This window comes from Euwallacea fornicatus, chromosome 22, assembly GCF_040115645.1.
Source record: "Euwallacea fornicatus isolate EFF26 chromosome 22, ASM4011564v1, whole genome shotgun sequence".
In the NCBI taxonomy this organism is placed as follows: Eukaryota; Metazoa; Arthropoda; class Insecta; order Coleoptera; family Curculionidae; genus Euwallacea; species Euwallacea fornicatus.
This window is the reverse complement of record NC_089562.1, coordinates 1213060-1234797: the sequence shown is the minus strand read 5'-3', so window position 1 is coordinate 1234797 and position 21738 is coordinate 1213060. Positions and strand designations below refer to the sequence as shown.

Sequence of the window (21738 nt, the reverse complement as noted above, 5' to 3'; positions counted from 1 at the left end):
CCTGTTAATTTGCGGAGGTTTTCACTTCTCGATGTTTAACCAAACATTTTAATAGCACCTCTATGAAATAAGTAAATCATTAAATGTTGTTTAATTCATTTTCTTCAATTAGGCAAACTTTTATTCAGACCTCTTGTGTCAACACTGCCTTCTAGGAAAATTAGTGATTTAAGAACGAGTTCAACAAAAAACTTTTCCCTCGATATGAGTTGGTTTGCACGTGGTTTAATGGGTTTAGAGGCTTGAGTTGATCTGCGTGCCTCACTTCTTCAGAAAGGGAGCTTTGCACACGTCTCCTAACCCTTCGCCCTATCGAGGCTTTACTCTTTACTTTTGCTTTATAACTGATACAATTTTTCTTCACTTTCCAGAATGATCGAGCGCGAACCTACCGTCACCATTGAACTAGAATGGTCCAGACCTACTCAAACCTATGGCGAACTTAAAGCCTACCGCCTTCGATATGGAGTTAAAGACCAGCTCCTCAAGGACGTTCACATAAAATCAGTCACTCACAATTATCGCATAAATGACCTTGAAAGGGGGGTTGAATATGAATTTCGAGTAGCTGGGCAAAACCATATAGGTTACGGTCAGGAATCAATCAAATACTTACACACACCAGAAGGTCCACCTACCGGCCCACCCACTAATATAACCTATAGATTCCAAACTCCCGATGTAGTGTGCGTCACTTGGGATCCGCCCAAAAGAGAACACCGCAACGGACAAATTTTAAAATACGACATAGAGTTCCACAAGAAGTCCGATCATAACAACGCTCTTTTCCGTAATGTAACTAAAACTAAGGTTGTATTTACGAATTTGGAGGAGAATACTGAATATGTATTTCATATTAAGGCATATACAAGTCAAGGGGCTGGGCCGAACAGTGATAAACAGACCGTAGAGACTGAGAAGGACATAGGGCGGGCCCCAATGTCGGTTAAAGCGGTAGCTACTAGTGAATCAAGTGTTGAGGTTTGGTGGGAGACAGTTCCGTCTAGGAATAAAGTTATTGGTTACCAAATATTTTACACCATGACTGCAGTAGAGGATTTAGATGAGTGGCAGCAGAAATCTGTAGGTTTAACTAATTCAGCTGACTTGGTGAATTTAGAAAAATATGCTCAGTATGCGGTAGCGGTAGCTGCAAGAATGAAGAATGGATTGGGGCGATTATCTGAAAAAGTATTGGTTAAAGTAAAACCTGAGGATGTTCCCTTAAAGCTTCGTGCTCATGATGTTACCACCCACTCTATGACACTTTCCTGGTCTCCGCCCATTCGCCTAAACCCAGTTAAATACAAAATCTCCTTTGATGCCATCAAAGAATTTGTAGATTCTCAAGGAATCACCCAGACTCAGAGCATCCCTCGAGTTGAAATTATTCTCAGTGATGACATAAAATCTCACACCATTAACGAATTATCACCATTCACCACTTACAACGTCAACGTCAGCGCCATACCTAGTGATAAGTCCTATCGCCCCCCTACAAAAATCACTGTGACCACCCAAATGGCCGCTCCTCAACCCATGGTCAAACCCGACTTTTACGGCGTAGTCAACTCAGAAATTCATGTAATTCTTCCACAAGCCTCAGAAGAATACGGACCCATTAGTCATTATTATTTGGTGGTGGTGCCCGAGGATAAATCCACAATTTACATGAATCCAGATCAGTTTTTGACTGATGATTTGCTAGCCAACATCAAGAAAGCCCAGGAAGATTCAACGTTACCGTACATCGCTGCCAAATTTCCCCAAAGAACTATACCGTATACATTTCATTTGGGGACTGGGGAGGTGAAGGAGGGGCTGACTAACTTCAAGTTGAAGCATGCGAAGAGATACAGAATATTTGTGAGAGCGGTAAGGGTCATGAAGCATATAATGTGTCTATATAAATGTAATCTTTATTGTACTTCAGAGGCGCGGCTTGTAATAACAAGTAATCGTTTTAAAAACTGTTACCGTGAAGCGTTAATAAGCCTTTTATAATTAGTTTCTAACATCGGACGTTAGTAATAGATCACAGTTGAATTTATCAAGATATGCCTGTGATATTTCAATCTCCGCTTGAAATTTCTTTCCAGTGGTTACCCTTTATTATCCATGAATCGTCAAATTGGTTGACGATTGAATAATCTCGCTCTTTTTTATAGGGTTTTTGACAGGGTGCTATTACTTCACTTCTATTCGTAAAGTTTAATGATGATAAGACTTGGGTTATAGTATCAACCGTTCAGCTTCAAATCAATGGCCGATGAGTTCATCTATTTCAATGGTTAGAAATGTGGAAGAGTAAAATATTGCATAAAAAATGCATGTTAGGCGCATCCTAAATTGCAATTATGCCTATTTAATTACGTATTTAACATAAGAAAAAACTAGTTTTACTAGTTATACTAATCTTCACTTCACCAAGTAAGCGAAAAGAGGCTCTAGTTTGTTATGTAACGTAACTTATATGCTACAGACGTATCAGAGGCAATTTTGGCGTCTCCCCTTCTTTAATTGACATAGAAAAAAATATGAATTTTGCATTTAGTAAATAACCAAAGTAAAACTATATAATTTTTTAATTGTACACATTTATTTATTATTACTGTGTGAAAACCATATTTTTACCACAATATAGTACATATCATCTTTGTGTTGTGAAATACTTTTTTAACGTGTCATCATTCTTCAAGTAAGAAACACTCTGTATACAACAGAAATAGAATTGAGTAAATCCAAAATACATGTTCTCTTCCTTGACAGGTTGTAGACACCCCTCAAAAACACCTGTACACAAGCAGCCCCTTTTCCGAGTTTCTCTCGTTGGACATGCGTCCCCCTCCACCAGGGGAACCGCCAATCCGACCAAACCCCAACGCGCCTACCGACAACGATGTCAAAGTCAGCTCCCAAAGGAAAGAGGCCACGTATCTATGGGTGATTGGTCCGGTGATAGCCGCCATTCTTTTGTGCTCAATTCTGGTGATATTGTTCATTTTACGAAGAAGGCGTCAGCCTTGCAAAGCACCAGATCAGGCTGCCGTGACTAAACCTTTAATTCCGGCCGATTTGAGGTAAAATTTTTAAATTTAAAATGTCATACTTGTCACACTGTATGCTCTTCTTAGTGTTTCGGGTGTTTTTGAAAGGTAATTTTCTTCAAACTTTAAAACGAATTATTGTTTTTGTTATTTGTGACGTATAGATTCGTACCACTTTCTATTTAATTAAATTAAGAGTTAAAATCCATTTTCAGAACGAAATAGGAAAATAAGTATGCAGCCTATGTCAATTTAATATCGCCTCTAATCACACCGCCGACCATGCAAAAACTCATCATATTCCTGCCAATACTCTTGCCGAGGTGAGAATGACTAATCGATTAAAAAAAATTGATGAGCACATTGTTCCTTAACCCATGTAAGGCAAATACTGTTCTCGTTGTAAAAATTGTCTTCTGTTATATTCGATAGTAGTAAAATACGAAATATTAAATTATACTAAAAAAGCAGCACATAAAAAATAACACTTAACCATTAGTTAGGATTTTAATCACAAGTTCCGTTCACGGAGTTTTGATGAAGGAATTGGGAATATGCCTCAAAACTTACCAGAATTCGCCTCGAAACTGTCATTATTACACAACACAAAAATCTGTTTGTTGATTACGCGGAGCGATTCCCGGAAAAAGTACAAAATAACGGATTTGAGCAGGAAACACTTCTAACATTTATTTTTTTATATGTTCATATATTTAAGTAATTTTAGAAATTGTATAACCGAGCCTTCACCTAAAATATTATCAAATATTTCCGAACACATCGAAGCCGCACATAGCACCAATAAATAACAATAATGGCCGACTAAACAATGAAGAATCCGACTCTGCGCGAACCACAATATGCGCATTCGTTGCACACTAGATGAATTTTGTGGTGATTTTTGAAGAAATTCCGGCATACGGTACATATTTGCAAATTTAATTCTGTTAAATCTGGTTATTTCGTTTTAAAAGAAAGTATTCAGTTATGAGGAGTAGAGAAAAACTGAACCTTTCTAATGATGTCAACCCCATTATGACACCCGTAAAGAGCAAGTCATAAAAGGGCATCAAAATCAAATGAGTTACAATTTGAAATTTCATAAGAATTCTTTAGTTTTTCGTAAGGTGATTATAATGCGTGCCCTTGAAATTTTTTTGAAATTTTGAAGCTGAAGAGAAATGTATGAATTATTAAACTCAGAAAATTTCCTTCGCCAAATTGTCAACACATATCATTTTTGAGAGAAATCTCTACTCTAAAAGCTTATAAAAGCGTCCCATTAACATCATATATACTGATAGTATTGTACAGTTAAGCAAAACACTGTTTCATAGTCTATAACAACCCTTTAGCAGTGTTTAAAAGCTACGCGCAAATCATTGGCTCCAGTTGACTAGTGCCGTTGTTTTTGTGAGTTTATGCATGTAAATTTTAAGTGGTAATAACTAGGACCGACAGTTAGTTCCACTAAACATGTTAAACCTTGTTTTGGCAACAAAAAGTTTCCTGGGCCAAATGGTCAAGAAATATACTCACTTTCATTCAATACTTGACTACTTTTTCTTCGCCGTGATGTGTGGACGATCTAAGAATCATTTCTAACTTTCCTACATAAAAAAAAAATTGGAGAGAACCACCTTTCAAACATACCCAACAAATATATACCAAATTATAAGGTTTAAATTGGTCTCTGTTTAGTAGCATAGCTCCAAGTGATCCAGTAGAGCAACGTCGACTAAACTTCCAAACTCCCGCAATGATCTCCCATCCGCCGATTCCGGTGTCAGAGCTGGCCAATCACATTGAAAGACTTAAAGCGAACGACAATCTCAAGTTTTCTCAGGAGTACGAAAGTATTGAGCCTGGACAAACGTTCACCTGGGAGTTTTCTAATATGGATGTGAATAAACCCAAAAATCGATATGCGAATGTTATTTCGTATGACCATAGCCGAGTAATTCTGCCCATTGAAGATGGAAGAAGAGGTTCGGACTATATCAATGCGAACTATTGCGACGGATATCGGAAACATAACGCTTATGTAGCCACCCAAGGGCCTTTGCCGGAAACTTTCGGCGATTTTTGGAGAATGTGCTGGGAATTGAAATCTACAACCATAGTGATGATGACCAAGCTTGAAGAGCGCACTCGCATCAAATGTGACCAATACTGGCCCCCTCGTGGAACTGAAGTTTATGGCTCCATGGCAGTAACCATCTCAGACGTCCAGGAATTGGCCACTTACTGCATTCGCACCTTCCAAATCAAGAAGGATGTAGAAATTGAAAGCAGAGAGATAAAGCAGCTACAGTTCACTGCATGGCCTGATCATGGGGTCCCTGACCATCCCGCACCATTCCTGCAATTTCTGCGCAGGGTGAAGAGTTTAAACCCTCCGGATGCCGGACCAATTATCGTGCATTGCTCCGCAGGAGTGGGGAGGACTGGATGCTTCATTGTTATCGACTCCATGCTGGAACGGATGCGTTACGAAAAAACTGTGGATATCTACGGACATGTTACATGTTTGCGTGCGCAGCGCAACTATATGGTGCAGACTGAAGACCAGTACGTTTTCATCCACGACGCACTTTTGGAGGCGTATATTTGCGGCCAAACTGAGGTACCAGCGCGTAGCCTGCACTCCCACATCCAGAAGTTGATGCAACTCGAACCGGGAGAGAATATTACGGGGATGGAGCACGAATTTAAGAAACTGGGCAATATTAAGACTGATTCTTCACGTTTTGTAACTGCAAATTTACCTTGCAATAAGCACAAAAATAGGCAGGTTTCTTTTTTTATGTTTAAACACGTATATAATCATGTTCGCATCACAGATTAGTACATATCCTGCCCTATGAAAGCACGAGAGTGTGTCTGCAGCCCATCAGAAGCGTCGAAGGTTCAGACTACATCAACGCAAGCTTCATCGATGGCTACCGCTACAGGAAGGCTTACATCGCCACTCAGGGTCCTCTTCAAGAGACTATCGATGATCTTTGGCGCATGCTGTGGGAACACAATTCCACTATTGTCGTCATGCTTACAAAGCTTAAGGAAATGGGAAGGGTAAGATTTTCGATTATAAATTATTTGTCGGATAATTTCTGGGAAATGCTGTTTCTAGGAAAAGTGTTACCAATACTGGCCTAGTGACCGGTCAGTGCGTTACGGATGCTATGTGGTGGATCCCATCGCTGAATACAACATGCCCCAGTACATTTTGCGCGAGTTCAAGGTGACTGATGCGCGCGATGGGTCATCCCGCACAATGCGCCAATTCCAGTTCACTGATTGGCCTGAACAAGGGGTGCCTAAATCTGGAGATGGGTTCATCGATTTTATTGGTCAGGTGCACAAAACCAAGGAGCAGTTTGGACAAGATGGACCGATAACTGTTCATTGCAGGTGAGTGATAATTTCCATGGAAATGTGTGTACAAAACTCCTTTTTTTCCAGTGCGGGAGTAGGCCGAACAGGGGTTTTCATCACCTTAAGCATAGTCCTGGAAAGGATGCAATACGAGGGGGTTGTAGATGTGTTCCAAACTGCCCGGATATTGCGGACGCAGCGCCCTGCCATGGTGCAAACAGAGGTATGTCTTCAATTAAAGGTCTGCATTACAAGTTATATAACTGTTAAATCTGTAAATACTAGGATCAGTACCAGTTCTGCTATCGTGCAGCCCTAGAATACTTGGGATCTTTCGATCACTACACCAACTAATAGTTCTAATTAGACAACAGAAGATGACAATAACTGCTGTTTGAGTGGCTCTTCTGTTACCCTTTGTTGGCTAGAGCGGCCCTTGTCCTATTGACACTCGTTTTCCGCTTTTACATGTTTGCAGATGATACAGGCAAAGGGCGCGCTACCGACGAGCGCTGCGTATAACCGAACTATTACTAATGAAAATAGTGTAAATTATGTGCCTAACAGTGGGAGAAGAATATATTGTTATGGTAAAAGATGTATAGAAATCGCCCTGATGTGCACAACATAATTAATTATTAGCAAATGATATTTTTAGTATTTTATATTGTCATTGTGCAATGGATTCGAATCTCGATTTGGTTCTCGTAAGGGTTACGTGTTTTATAGCAATAGAAAATTACGCTCGAATACGTTTTTTTTTGTTTCGGTTTTTTGAATGTGCATAGAGGTCCCAATGTAGGTAGCTATAATATTTTTAAACGGTTTGCAGCTTTGTTACTCGTGGATCAAATCCCAAGTGATTACAGATGAATATTGGGTTTGATATTTTTTAATGTTTTATTATTGTCCTTTTATACATTTTTTAATTACTCTATTTATATACACATGTTTCTTCTTGCCTTATGATATGTTTTAATAACTTAACCCAAAACTGCCTTGGTTTTCTACATATCTTAATATTATGTAATTATGATTGTAAGTAAATGCCCTTTGTATCACTAAACATTTATATCATCTACTAAATTAATTTTAGGCTTTTTTTTAACAAATGTAAAGGGTACTTTTATAGTGTCAAATAATACAAAAATCTCCTATTACCTACTAGACGTGTTACTGCCAGTCTCAACACAGTATAAAAGTGCCCCAAAAAACGTCAAATATGCCTGATTTTTGACTTTCACGAAAAATCAATAAGAATGAAGCGCATTTGAGGTTTTCTCGAGAAATTGATTACGTAAAGAAAAATGGTTATTTGGGTGCCGATTTCGGTGCCATAGACTGATTTAATATTACTCGATCATTCATTTTGTAAACTAATTCACAAACGTTGTAGCACATGATTGTGGAAACAGAGATCTTGGAAAATATGAAACAATAAAAAAACAAAGCTAGATTTTAGTTCGTGTTTTACTGTTCAGTTGAAATTTTTTTGTGTTGCGGAGTTCTGAGATTACTAGAAAAACATTAGGCACGTTTGGTATTAAGCATCTTATTTTTTGCGATTACCATTTCCTTAGAATTTTTATCCCTTTACGAATTTTTTATTTATTTTAGTCTTAAAATTCAACTAGTGTTGCAGTAAATCAGTTACACGTTACCGTAATAACGCGCTTTGACAAAAAAACACTTAACAAAAAAAGGAAAGCCAATTTTAGATTTCTATTAAACTTTTATTTGGAAACTACTTCTTTCGAAGTCAGGCGATAGCCCAAGGCAGCAGACCCAGAAAGGTTGCCGTTTTTCTTAGGGATAGGAGGGCGGTGATTAAAATATCGCCCTGGGCGCCACACCTACTAAGGCCGGCTCCGCTTTCAATAAAATTATATTCTCATCTTCCTCCCAGATAGTTTTCTATATATCATGGTAACAGAAATTTGGACGTCCACCTTAAATGTACTATTTATTAATCGTCTGTATGAACTCTATAAATTGGAGTCAATTTTTCTTCTATCTTGTTTAGATCTCGAGGTGACTTTAATGCTAATTTTCGCGATTTTCAAAATCATTCAAAATGATGGTTGTTGAAAAATCATTATTAAGGGGACGAATATTAATGTAAAAAAAAAAAACACCTCGAACGTCGCACCCGTACCAGTCCAGTCACAGTCCTGTGGAATTTCGTGGACCATCGGTGATTTCGTGTTCCCATAAGGTGACAGACTATGAAAGTCATGTTGAAGGCACTAAGCGTCATCATATGTATTTGATAATACATAATTAATTTTTTGTATGTCTAGCAACAGTGTAAACATGTACAAGGGGCGGTTAGGAGATTGGAATGTCAGATCCATTGTAAGAGTATTTTAGCTCCAATTATGTGAGTTAAAGCATTAGAAACAATTAAATAAACGATCTAAATATGCTCACTACTTTAAATGAACCCCTAGAACCACACCCTTCAAGAAGTCAATTGGATTAAAATCTCCTTGCTCGGTTTGGAGGTATAACATATAACCAGAAATCAGGCTTCGAGTAAATATTGTTGGTGTACTTAATACATAAACATATTTAAGTAGTACCTACTTAAAAGTCAAACGTAGCTCCTATACTAAATGGGTCTCCTGCAAGCGTACCTTTTAAGGCTAGACTTGGACGTCAAGCATTTTAGGACGTTAGGCACCCCCTTGAATCTCTTCAAGGGGGACCATTAAAAGCTTAATTTTATCAAGTTACAGAACACAACCCTTGTTAATCATAATACGTATGATTTTTCGTCTAAAAAAATCTTCAACTCACCATACTTCTCTTTAAAGGCAATGGTTTTCTTTTTGATGACAGTCACGTCTTTAATGGATGGTGAGTGAATAAGCAAGAAAAACAACCTTTTGCATGCCTTGAAAAATCCTAAGTAAAAGGTCATTAATGATCACATATTGCATTTCAATTCTAGCACTATTGCTTCTGTTGGAGTTTTTGTTAGGAACTTTAGTATAGCAAAACTATAGGGATTTTAAAATAATTTTCTTCAAAATTCTTCGCTACTTGAGGACTCACAATCAGAGCTAAAGGCATTAAATCATCTAAAGAAGGCCTTTGCCATATTTGAGAAACTCTTGGAAATGTGTGAGACCCTTTGTGTTTTAAGGGATGCCCCGTCAATAGCAGATTTTAATATATTTGTCAAAACTTCTAGCTGGAAGTAAATGTTTCTTAACTTTGCAAGTGAATTTTCTTATGTTAATGTCTGTTTGAAGAAATTGAAAATGAGGATTTTTACATGGAAAATTTGGAGGGTCTTGGAAATCTTCAACTTTCTTGTTGAAGTGAATTTAAAAAAGTCAGGAGTAATTTTAAGTTCATGTTAAGATTAAGCTGGTAAGCGCTATATTTAAGTTATCATGGGGGTATATTCTATAGAAAAATTGTGCAATTTTTCCTTCATTTGTGACTTCCAAGAAACACCATATTTATAATTTAACTCAAAAATATAGTTATATTTTGTACAATATTTTATATACTGCGTATATACACATATATTGTATCAGATAATTCTAGGAATTTCCATAGGTACTTATTTGGGGTGATCAAAAATGTCACGCCAAAACCAGTCATTTTAAAAATACAATTTTATACTTGCACACACTTTAAAACTGTTAATTTTTGAAAAGTAAACTAATTGAACCACAACTATTGATGAAATCCAGAAACTTTATTAGAACATCCATAATGGTATAAAATTCTTTAATTCCTTCTGCAATGGCTTCAAATCAATCTTCCTTCTTCATTCTTTTGATGTATTGATTAATATTGGGAAAATCCTTTTACCAGTTTTTTTACAAAATACCCCCATCTCTTACAGTTTAAGTCATACTAAAATCTATGATGGATAGCTGATTCCCCACCATATATTTGGTATTTTCGATTTTAATTCGGCTGTCGAAGATTACAAAAGCATTCCTTAGACTATCAAAAAGAAAATTGAAGAACTTGGACATTTTCAAGTACTAAACGTCCCTAAAAAATATTTCCGAGCATCACTGCTAATATACATAAAATCCTGATAACTTTGCCCAATTCTTGCAGAAACAATATTATCCTATTGATAAAATTAAAACGACTTTAATGAATTGGATACTATATTTGAATTTTACCAACAGTTATCAAAAAAGTTTTGACGGCCACAATAAAAGAGTTCATATGCAATCCATGATCAATAAGGGCTCTTCTCTTTATATTATTTCTTGGGTATAAATAGTTGGGTTCCTTTGCACCATGGGTACTCACTAAGTATTCATTAATCGCATGACTATCTGCCAGCAAAAATTCACTATCCTCCAACAAGTGAACTGTATGTTGAAGGTTTTTTTAAAAGATTCATGTTATCTTAAAGTAAACCAAACTAAATTTACATATATGTATCTCGAGAAAATCTTTCTTTAGCTGTTGTCTTATATGCAGATCTACGGATTCACGAAGTACAGTTTTAGTTCTGAGATTTTTGGCTGTCATTAAAATAGACCCATATAGAGGGCTACCTATAATAGCATAAATTTTTGGAGTCATGATATATTTAACTCTATGAGACTTATGAAGCAACTAGTTCCGAAATTAGGTGACGGGTGTCATAGTGCTGAATGATTATTGTTTAGTGTTAAATGCGATAAGTGGGTATTTTAAGAATATAAAATATTACTTCCGATTAATTAATTACTTCAAGATTATTAAAATACTTATTAATGAAGCTTTATAAACGTATTTGAGGATAATTAAAGTTTTAAGGGGAAGAGTATATTATAAATTCATATAAAATTCCCTTCGATAAGGTATTTAAACCCTCAAATTGCCTGAACAAGTTTTTTTTAAGATGTTTTGAAATTTTGCAGAAACTTTTAAGAATGGTTCAAGTTTTTAGAAAAGATTCACGTCGTGTATAAACAAGTTATAAATTTTGCCTCAATATAAAAGAAATTTTCAGGGAACTCATAGTAATTGAAAATAACCATATGAAATATACCCATAAACCTCTGCTTAATATTTAAAGTTTTATCACTACGTTGGAAATATATATTTTTTTAACGTTTTTTAAAATTTTTTTAGATTCACGAAGATTTTGAAGAACGCCTCCAGTAGCGTATGTAAATAATTATGAAATTTAAGTCAATATTTGGATCCTCAAGCAGAGTTAGTCTAATGTATTTTTTGATGATTTTAAATATTTTTTAAACTTCGAAACACGCTAATAGTTCGTTTGATTAAATTTATCACATGCTTTAGCTACGCCTCTGAACCTAGGCCCAAAGGCAAAATCTACAGTGGCGTACGAAAGTAGACAAAAATTTGGTAAATTTCAACGCAAAACAAAACTTAAGTAATTGGGGTAAAGTGTGATCTATCTAGCGCTGGTAGAATGGTCATCTGAACGATCAACTATCAAAGTTGCAAATTTTAAATCTGCTCCCACCGAAATTATTGATGGAATAGCGAAATTAACTTTGTCCACTACTACTTCCAAAAAAATAATCCAACCGAAATGAAAATAGAACAGCAATTAAAGCAAACTATGAGCTATTCTGTGTTGAAAGAATAATTGTTCTGATGAATAGATTGCCAGAGTTACAGAATTTTTAAATTGTTCTCCACCAAACATTATATGTGCTCGATGCTATTACAAAAATGTAGGAGTACCAGTTAATTAATAAGTACGCTTACAATACTTGTCCAATTGAAATAAAAAAATAACTTAATTAGGGAAAACTATGAGCTATCCAGCGATGAAGAAAATGATGATCCTAAAGAAGAAATTCGCAGAGTTACCAATTTTGAAATATGCCCTTCATCAAGAAATTTCAGTATTACTCGAATGTTGGGATCTAACTCTATCGACCACTACACTTGGACTACTCATCCGATTTAAACAAAAATTGAGCCCCAATTAGTCGAAACTCTAAGCTATCTAGCACAGCAAGATTTTTTCAGCCAGAAATTTTCTAAGTTATGCATTTTTAAATCTGTTCGTCTTCTGAAATCTTGATATTCAAATATAGGGATATAACTTTATCTCCAATTACACCCATAATATCCAATATCCAATTGAAACAAAAACAGAGCCTCAATTTAGGCGAACCGCATTCTATCTCGCGCCGAAAGGATGATCATCCTGAATGGAAAATTTTCAAAGTTATAAATTTCTAAATCTGCTCTTATCCTGAAATTTTGCAATGAGACTGTCTCAAGTAGAACGAATTTTTATCTAGAAAGTAATTGGGAAGAACATGTATTGTTTTTAATGAACTTATTTTTTTTTCATTTCTTGGAAAAGCGACATAAATCTCCGCTCAATATTTTTTAAACCACCAAACAACGCTGCATTGTAAATTTCCAAGGTTTCAAAGATTTATGGATTTGGTTGACTCATAACTAAAAGATTTCTTGGAAGTTTTTCTGGAGTAGTCATAATATGCATAGAATCCATAAGAAAAAAATAAAAAAGTACATTTATCTACTACGTGGGTAACCTGGTGCACATGTTTGTTACTTAAAAAAATGCACAACTAAAGAGAATGTTTGAAGTGTTTTAGTCTTTACATAAAAAAAATTCCCTCAATTTTTAACGAATTTATGCAGGACATTGCAAATAGCAATTTCTCTGTTCCTACCCTCCTACAAGAGAGTTTAAAATCTCTAGACCTTCTATATTTTCCTTGTAAATCCCTTCTTTGGAAACTCTGTCTAAGTAAGCCTTAACATGTGGAAAATTCTTCTCAAAATTGCTTAGGAAATATTTCCCACTGAGGCAACCATGCTGAAATCTGCTATTGAAATAGGATTTCCCACAATATAAAGACTGCTTTGCATCTTTAAGATCTTATTCAAGATGTTAAAGACCTCTCTCAGTTAATTTAAGATTTTCAGTGATGGTGGGAAGTCTTCTAGTGTTAAAAAAGGTTTCTGCATAAAATTCATTCAGATTCTTGAAATTTTACAGTAGATACCTACAGTTATGATAATTCAGGTTTCAGCAAGAAGATTTCAATCAAAATACATTTGGTGGTTAATAATAGCCTTTTTCTGAATGTTCCTTGAAGGGTACAAGGGAAACTATTGTTTCTCCAGTCCTATTTGCTCACCAAATATCCATTAATAATATGACTATTTTTTTTTTAAAGGAACTTTTGTCTTATAAAAGAGAAATAACGTGTTCACGGTTTTCCTGAAATTTTTATAATAAACAATTTATCATCTTTTATGTTTAACATTACCTTGACAATATCAAGCTTCAGATACTACCTTTTCAAGAGATCCACGTGCTTAATTTCCCGTTCCAGGCCTATGGCTTGTGTATCCAGGAACACAGCCATAAAGGGGACACTCACGTGATTGTACAAAGTATTTGAGCCATGTCTAACTAATAAAATGATGTGCTAAACTGGCCTGAATACTTTAAATATCCTCTTACTTAATTTTTCGCTGCCTCTTTATCCACTATTTCTGCCGTGTCATTGTTGATTATTGTTATCTCACAATTACCGCTCGGAGCCATTAATAAACGCTTCGAGCGGTAATTGTTGTTTCACAATATCTCGTAAACCGATTTGTATTGAGAAGTTTGATTGATTCTGTTATGGGATGTTAAACAATAATATGAACGGCTTTGGGGAAATTGTCATTAACTAAAGTCAAATTGAAAAACAAGTCTCATTTTAGCCTCCCCTAATTGCAATCAATAACATATTGCTCGATATATCTGCATGTGTTTGGCAGGAACTCGTATGCATCAATGAATAAATTAAACTAGAATGGAACTTTCGATGGCCAGAGGAGATATACTAGTAATCTATAGGATGTTTCGGAACTACGAAGTAAAATTTTAACGAAATGTTCAGTGCAACGGTAGAAGACATCCAAGTATACGGACCCATGTCCGCAAATGCCCCCCTAAGGCTCTATGGCCTCGTGATGCTTTAAGCCTTTTATATACAAAAATATGTTTTATCGAATTTTAGTACGTTTTGCTTTAAATTCTTTGTACAAAATAATGCTACAAAAATAGTTCAAAATGTCGTTCTTGAGCTTGACGACATCTATTAAGTACTTTTTGCTAAATGTTTATCTTCCCCAACACTGTTAACAGAAATGTTTTATTGTTAGTGTGGCACATTAATTTGGATAACGTTGTATCGGCAGAGGTGCTCCAGTTCTGCGGCCCCTGAGGTCACTCGATCTAACACCTTTAAATTTATTTCTGAGGGGACATGTAAAATCTCTGATTTATGAAAAGTGTAAAGAAAGCAAGACCTGATTGCACGAGTCAGTCCGGTACTTAAAGTTCAAAACTATTATTAAAATTTTAGCCATGTCCGCAGAAACCATGTACGTAGCTTAAACAAATGCAATGAGGTTCAAGGACAATATTTTGAATAATTTCACTAGCGTTATTTTGTACAAACAAATTAAAATACACCGTATTAAAGCTCGATAAAACACATTTTTACGCATAACTGTCTTAAAGTATCATAAGGTCATAGCACCTTAAGGACACATTTGTGGACACGGGTTCTTACACTCGGACTTCTTCTAATATGGCACTTAACAAACTCTAGAAGTTTGACCCCATAGTTCTAAAATACCCTAAATGTCAATTAGAATATTCTCTATACAGGCTGTCCTGGATAAGAATGCACTCTACAGGCACTTTGTAAACCATAAGAGACAGGGAGGTGATTAAATTAGAGAAAAATTGCGTCTCTTTCTCTTTTTCTCTCACAGAGACCACCACTCTTTCCGCGTAAGATCATTCATAATTTGTCATAATTGAGGCTCTATTTTTGCTACAGGTGAATATGCGCCCTTGGAGGTGGTGGTCCATAGTGCTTCATGTCTATATTTGAATCACACTTTACTTTTTGATTAAAAACATTTTTTTTTAATTATTTCTAAGCTAAATAACTCATCGTTCACCCTAGTTTGGCCTTATTTTTGCTTTAATGGAGTAAGTACTTTAGACATAGGATCGATGGAATTGAATCACCAGGGGAGTAGTAGTAAAGATTTAGATTAAAAAAACAGTTTTAAAAAGCACCAATCAAGATAAAGTCATTAATTCAAGCTCGGCTCATTGGTGACTCTCAAGATCTGGACTTCATAATCCCACAGTTTTTCGTATAAGAACTTGTGCTATGATTCACGAGTTGACCTCGTTATCAACATGAATCCTAAATTGAATAATAATCGAATTAAGCATACCATCGACTCGTGAAACTTCTCTTGTTTTTCAGGGTTTCTTATCGCTGACAAGAATAAGGAAAACATCATATGACCACTTTAATTATTGATTTACACGAAATATCGTGGTAGTGGGTTTACTTGGTAAATCTTCAATATACCATGCGGCTCTAAATTGGTCACAATCCCCGCCCCCTCTCCTCTTGAAACTTGTAAACGTAATTACATCAAAACTTAATAAAATGAAACCTGAAGTAGTCGCTTTAGCTGACATCCAGAAAAAATAGCCCCAAAACTACTCCTCTATGAAATTCCAACATGTATTCCTGTGAGGTCGGTTACACGGCTATCATAAAAGCCTTCCAGATAAGCCGAATATGATATCCGAATACAGCAAACACCTTTTCTACTCCATAAAATGATCCCAGAACAACTTCACTTCGATGCCTCGTTGACCATCGAGCAAGTCCTCCTGTGGGGTTGAGTTACATAGCTTCCTGGAAGCTTTTGGCTTCTAGATAGCCATGCCAACTAATGACTCATTTGGTGTCCGAATATGGCAGAGCTGAGCCCTTGTAACCCAAAAACCATCCCAGAAAAAATTCCAATTTGACTCTAATATTGTGTGTTAGAGACCTTTATATTTCCGTACAGTACAAGTAAAGCTAGAGGTTCTATGCCTCTAAGCCGGATTGTTCATTTTTTTTTCTAATTAGAAGCACAAACGGAATTCTCAGCACTTTTTATCTAAAATTCTTTGCTCTTTAATAACATTAAACTACCAAATCTGATGAAAGAAGCTTTCCAATCCACCCCTGGAATAATTGAAAACTCTACAGGGTGTGACAAATTCGGATCTATATATGAGGATCTCGCAAATGGTAAGAAATAGAAAATCGGTTAAATAGAGCCAAAGTCACGTATTTTGGCGTTTAGCAATAGTTTATTCGCGATTAAAAAAAAGTCCAAATACGTTTAGAAATATTCGGTGAAAACCGAAAATTTAGATTTTTTTAAGTTCACATAGCAACGCAATTCAACACTCCTTAGATGGAAAAGGTTTTTTTAGTTTCATTCATATAAAATCCACTAAAATACTAGAACACAATACATTGCTGGAAAGGAAATATATAGATTCTAATTTCGTTAAAATCAAAGATAGTGCCTGTAAGAAAATCCAAAGTAGTTTACGACACATGAAAAATCAATAGTCGAGTAAAAATACCGATCACACCAACAAAAGTCAGACAAAAAGTGCTCTAATAATCTTTCATTATCAGCTTACTCCGAATAATAGTTTTCGCGTTTTTTGAGCAAAACCAAAATCGTAATTTTCAGGTTTTATCGGATATTTCCGAGAGAATTCAGATTTTTTTTAAATCCCAAATGAATTATCGAAGAGCGCCAAAACACATAACTTTGCCTCCATTTAACCAACTTTATATCTCTTACCGTTCCCGAGATCCCCACACGTAGACTGACTTGTTACACCCTGTGTATAGTGGGGGACGATGCGTCTATTACAGGTTTTAGCACTATTAATGTTTTATGGTATTAGATTCCTGACCACATGGGATATTTTCGTCCCTTATGGTGATTATCTGAACTTGGGAAATACGTTGAATGATTCCAGGAGCTCCCTTATTTTAAGGAAAATGGAAGAGATTCGGGAGAATATAATGAAAGGGTGAATGCAGCTTTCAAGAAATTGGGGCGTTGAACTTATCTCAAGTGTAGCTTTCTAATGTATTCGTTTTGCAGCAAATAAAACTTGTATTAAATCTGATGTTGCGTGTGCTTTGTAAACTCAGTCAAATTAAAGTGGCACAATGAAATATATATGCGCATAATAAACAGATTTAGTCTTCGTTCACCGTCGCTTTAATACACAGTGCATAGTACTATACCGAGAAAAAATGACCCCAAAACTTTACAGTATCCTTGCAAGTCCTCCAGTAAGGGCTGTTTTAATGTGTGCCAAAGTTTTGGGGGTGGAACTGCAACTTGTGCCTGTAGACTTGTTAAATGCTGAGAACATGGAAGACAGTTTTTTGCAGGTTAGTTAAACCGATTATCTTAGTTGTATGCATAATTACAAGTCAACAGAAAAATCCTCAACATACTGTGCCTCTTCTGGAAGAAGAAGATGGTTTTTGCCTCGCGGACAGCCATGCAATAATGGCTTATTTGGTAAGCAAATATGGCAAAGATGACCACTTGTACCCCAAAGATGACCACCGAAAAAGAGCTGTTATTGATCACATTCTTCATTTTGACTCCAGTATTTTGTTTGTCAGGGGACTTTACATCTCTGTAAGTATGATAAACATCAAAACATGCATCAATAATATCATTCTTTAACGTAAAGAGGCCGTTGATATTTCACGGAGTCCAACCCTCAAAAGCGCAGCTGGACATGCTGAAAGAAGCTTACCAGATTCTGGATAAAATCCTGGAAAAATCGCAAACTCAGTACGTGGCTGGAAACAACGTGACCATTGCTGATTTTAGTATTATTACATCGGTGACTACCTGGAGCGTCCTTGAGCCATTCCAAGAATTTCCTAACTTGAAGAAATATGTGGAAAGATTCCAGAAGCTTCCTTGTTACGAGAGCAATGTTGAAGGGCTGGAGAGCTACAAAAAAATCGCGATTGATTGTTTAAGAAAATAGAAACTGACTTTTATCCACGTAACTAATGTTATTGGTGAAATACAGTGTTAAAGAGGAATAATTGGGCTTTACTGGCGTGTACTGATGTTTAGTTGCTAAGAGGGAGCTCATGAATAAAAGCCGGAATTTCAACCTCTTTTAACACTTAAAGCAAAAAAATTATTAAAAAGATTACAGTATTTGTCAACGTAGCCCTCTTTGACTATGATACGCTTTTCCAAGCGTTGTTCTATGCTCTATTTATAGTGAAAAGGTTCGAATGTTTCAAATTAGACATCAACCTCAGACTCCAACTTTTAATTATTGGCAAATTTCTCTCCAATTCAGCCATTTTTTCAAGTTTGGAAAAAAAAGTAGTCTGAAGGGGCTAAATCTGACGAATAGGATGGCTGAAGGAACAATTCGAAAACGAGTTGAATGATTTTGACCATTGCAATGACGAATGAGCTAACTGATGCGTTCTCTTCATGAAACATTAATTTTTTTCGCCAAATGCGGTTGCTTTTTCCTGATTTCTTCGCTCAAACACTGTAATAAATTTGTATAATATTCTCCGCTTACTGTTTTTCCGTGAGAGAGATAGTCAATAAAAATCATCCCACATGCATATTAAAACACCGACGATCAACCTTCCCGACAGATGAAACGGTTTTCGATTTCGTTGGACCCGATTCTTCCCCTTAAGTCCATTATTTTGACCATTCATCTCTGGTGTGAATTGATGGACCCACGTTTCATCCATTATTATGAATCGATGTAAAAACGCGGCTTTGTTGCTTCGAAACATTGCCTTGAAACATCGACACGGCACTCTTTTTGTCCATTGTACATCCAACTATCTCAGAACGAAGGGTTCGGTCATAATATGATATCCAGTATTTTTTCCAATGCCTATCATGTCTGCTAATTCGCGTAATTTTAGGTGACAATCGTCCAATATAGTTTTGTGGATTTTCACCACAATATCTAAAGGGGTCAAATCTGGAGTGTCGTGAGGTCTACTGCGGCGTTTGCCTTGGCACCTTGTACGGCCGTCTCGTTTAAACTCTACCATCCAATATTTTCCAGTTGTTAGCGAAGTAGCATCTAACTCCGCTTTGATGTTGGATGCACTAAGATCTTTTAGATGAAAGCATTGAATCACGTAGCGATGAGCAATTTTTCCCATATTCTGCTTAAAATTGCACAAAAATAAACAGAAATCAATGGAGCACCCTCAATCTTTAAACACAAGCTGTTTAAAGTTAGACCTTTGTAATATGGAGTACTTCTGGGACTATCCTCGTATTTGATAGTTTTTCTCAAAAAGAAATTGAACTAAAAAATTCTCGTCGATGTCGAATAAAGCTTATCTAACAGGACAGATGTCAGATATTTTTTTAGTCCGACTAATTTGCGTGTAGGACGAGTGTTTCAGTTTAAAAATCCATTTTCCTATAGTGTTTCCGTATTTCGCACTGAATCTCCAAATCTAGAGTTGCGAAAACTTTGGAAAAAATTCGAAAAAGTCAATTTTGTGATTCACTGACTCTGGTAGATATGAACAAGCTGGTACGAAATTTTAGAATGCTGCGAATTTTTAAAATTACTTTGTGAAAATTCGACTTTACGAGACCATTTGTGACTTTCTTATTACACATACCTTAAAGGGATCTGCGTCATCAGGAAATCTTGAGTTCTTCTTATGCCTTACAATTTAACGCATTTTCAAAAAATAAATAAATTTTCGTTAAATAGCATTAAATTCACATTTTGTTTGTTCACGGCTTATTAATAATTCCTTTAACCTTCACTAAAACTACCTAATATTCATATTATCAGTCTTTCACATTTACATTATTTATCACTAATTTATTCCACAACCATGAAACTCATTTCCATCTATCGCACCATCAGGTTTACCATAAGTTTGAAACCTATTTCCACCTTCAACGTCAGTTTTACCACAACTTCCAACAATGCCACTCAAACTCTATGGAGCAAAGGTCAGCCCTTGTGTGCGGTCGGTACTGCTGACCATCGAGGCCTTAGGCCTCAAAAACGTGGATTTTGAGGCAATAGATTTATTTAAAGGAGAAACTCAAACACCAGAATTTCAAAAGGTATTTTATGAGAACTTTAAAAATTTTTCTTAGAAAGAATTTTTAGATTAACCCGCTTGGCAAAGTGCCAGTTCTGCTGGATGGAGATTTAACCGTGTGGGACAGTCATGCCATTAATGCTTATTTGGTCAACCAATATGGAACTGATGATAGTTTATACCCCAAAGACCCAGCTCAAAGAGCTTTGGTAGATGCAATGAATCAATTTGATACAGGAATTCTATTTGCTGCACATGATGACCTCATTGTAAGCATAAGTCACTGTTTTCTAAGGACTTACATTGAACTAAGAAATGCGTTTATTTAGAAATCCATAGTAACAGCTCCCTCACCACAACCGTTAAATCTTCATTTGGTAAAAACACTAGAAGATGCTTATGACCTCTTGGAGGTTATCCTTGAAGGTCGCTCTTATGCAGCTGGAGCACAGTTGACTATAGCTGACTTTAGTATTGCCACTACTTTGTCTTCATCAACAAGCTATTTGAAAATGAAAGTTGGAAAGCACCAGAGGGTCGGAACGTGGTACAGGAAAATGCAGGCTTTACCCTACTGGGAAAGGGTAAATGCGGAAGGGTTGAAAAAGGTGCTGGAGGTTTTAGAGACGAAACTGGTATCTTAATAAGGAAATAAAGTGTTTGTAGTATTCAAATATCTGTCCAGTTTACCCTTATAAACTTGTCCGATTATAATTTTTGTGCGAAAACCATTGTTGTGAAAATTTGCTCAAAACTGAATTCTAAGGAATTTTACCACATAATTGCTGAATTGGAGGGTGGAGAGTTTGTCTTACGGGACAACCATGCTATAAATTGCTACATTGAGAGCAAATATTCAGAAAATTGGTTGCACTTATTTTAAACACCTCAGAAATTGAGTTTTAGAGTTAAATTATTCCATTCGATTTTTTTAATGATTTACCCAGTATAGAAAATAAAACAAATATATTTAATATGCCAATTTGATTTCAAAGACGATTAAAAAATACATTTAACGTTATTAGAAAATTGAAACTTCATTATAGGGCTTGTCTTTTAATTCTAAACAACTTTTCATAATACATGTTTCCTCTAAAAGAAAAAATAAAGGCACTTCACTCATGAACTGTATTCATAATTTTCGGATCTTCCCCATATGAAATAAGACATACAAATTTTGTAAACGGTATTTTGAGTTTGAAGGTATGCACAAACTTAAAAAAAATCTGATAAAATCAAATTTAAAAAAATCCCATATGGTACATCTTTTTCTCAGTTACTGTATAAGTTACAGAATTGACACACGAGTTATTTAAAAACATCTCACTCATGAG

The 21738-nt window shown here is 35.9% G+C and overlaps 3 protein-coding genes and 1 long non-coding RNA gene across 12 annotated transcripts in view; 3 read left to right on the top strand and 1 right to left on the bottom strand.

Moving 5' to 3' along the window:
• Positions 1-4753, bottom strand: part of LOC136346244 (uncharacterized) — a 228791-nt gene extending 224038 nt beyond the window's left edge. For both annotated transcript variants that reach the window (XR_010733269.1, XR_010733268.1), the window contains exon 1: positions 3618-4753. This is a non-coding gene — a long non-coding RNA (uncharacterized lncRNA). The remainder of the gene's footprint in view (positions 1-3617) is intronic.
• Positions 1-8850, top strand: part of Lar (tyrosine-protein phosphatase Lar) — a 260221-nt gene extending 251371 nt beyond the window's left edge. For 7 of the 8 annotated variants that reach the window (XM_066295181.1, XM_066295186.1, XM_066295188.1 and 4 more), the window contains 7 exons: positions 372-1875; positions 2770-3080; positions 4749-5837; positions 5891-6122; positions 6181-6461; positions 6513-6648; positions 6711-8850. In XM_066295181.1, the coding sequence (XP_066151278.1) occupies positions 372-1875; positions 2770-3080; positions 4749-5837; positions 5891-6122; positions 6181-6461; positions 6513-6648; positions 6711-6779 (3622 nt within the window). In that variant the 3' untranslated portion in view covers positions 6780-8850. The remainder of the gene's footprint in view (positions 1-371; positions 1876-2769; positions 3081-4748; positions 5838-5890; positions 6123-6180; positions 6462-6512; positions 6649-6710) is intronic. The other variant, XM_066295182.1, reaches the window with a different exon arrangement.
• Positions 1-21738, top strand: part of DEF8 (differentially expressed in FDCP 8 homolog) — a 49392-nt gene that overhangs the window by 7851 nt on the left and 19803 nt on the right. The gene's annotated exons all lie outside the window — the stretch shown is intronic.
• On the top strand, positions 17501-21530 carry LOC136346333 (uncharacterized). Its single transcript, XM_066295404.1, has 6 exons — positions 17501-17707; positions 17757-17963; positions 18019-18321; positions 20238-20426; positions 20473-20673; positions 20734-21530. Exons 1-6 carry the CDS (start codon positions 17567-17569, stop codon positions 21046-21048), a joined length of 1356 nt encoding a protein of 451 aa, XP_066151501.1. The 5' UTR covers positions 17501-17566; the 3' UTR covers positions 21049-21530.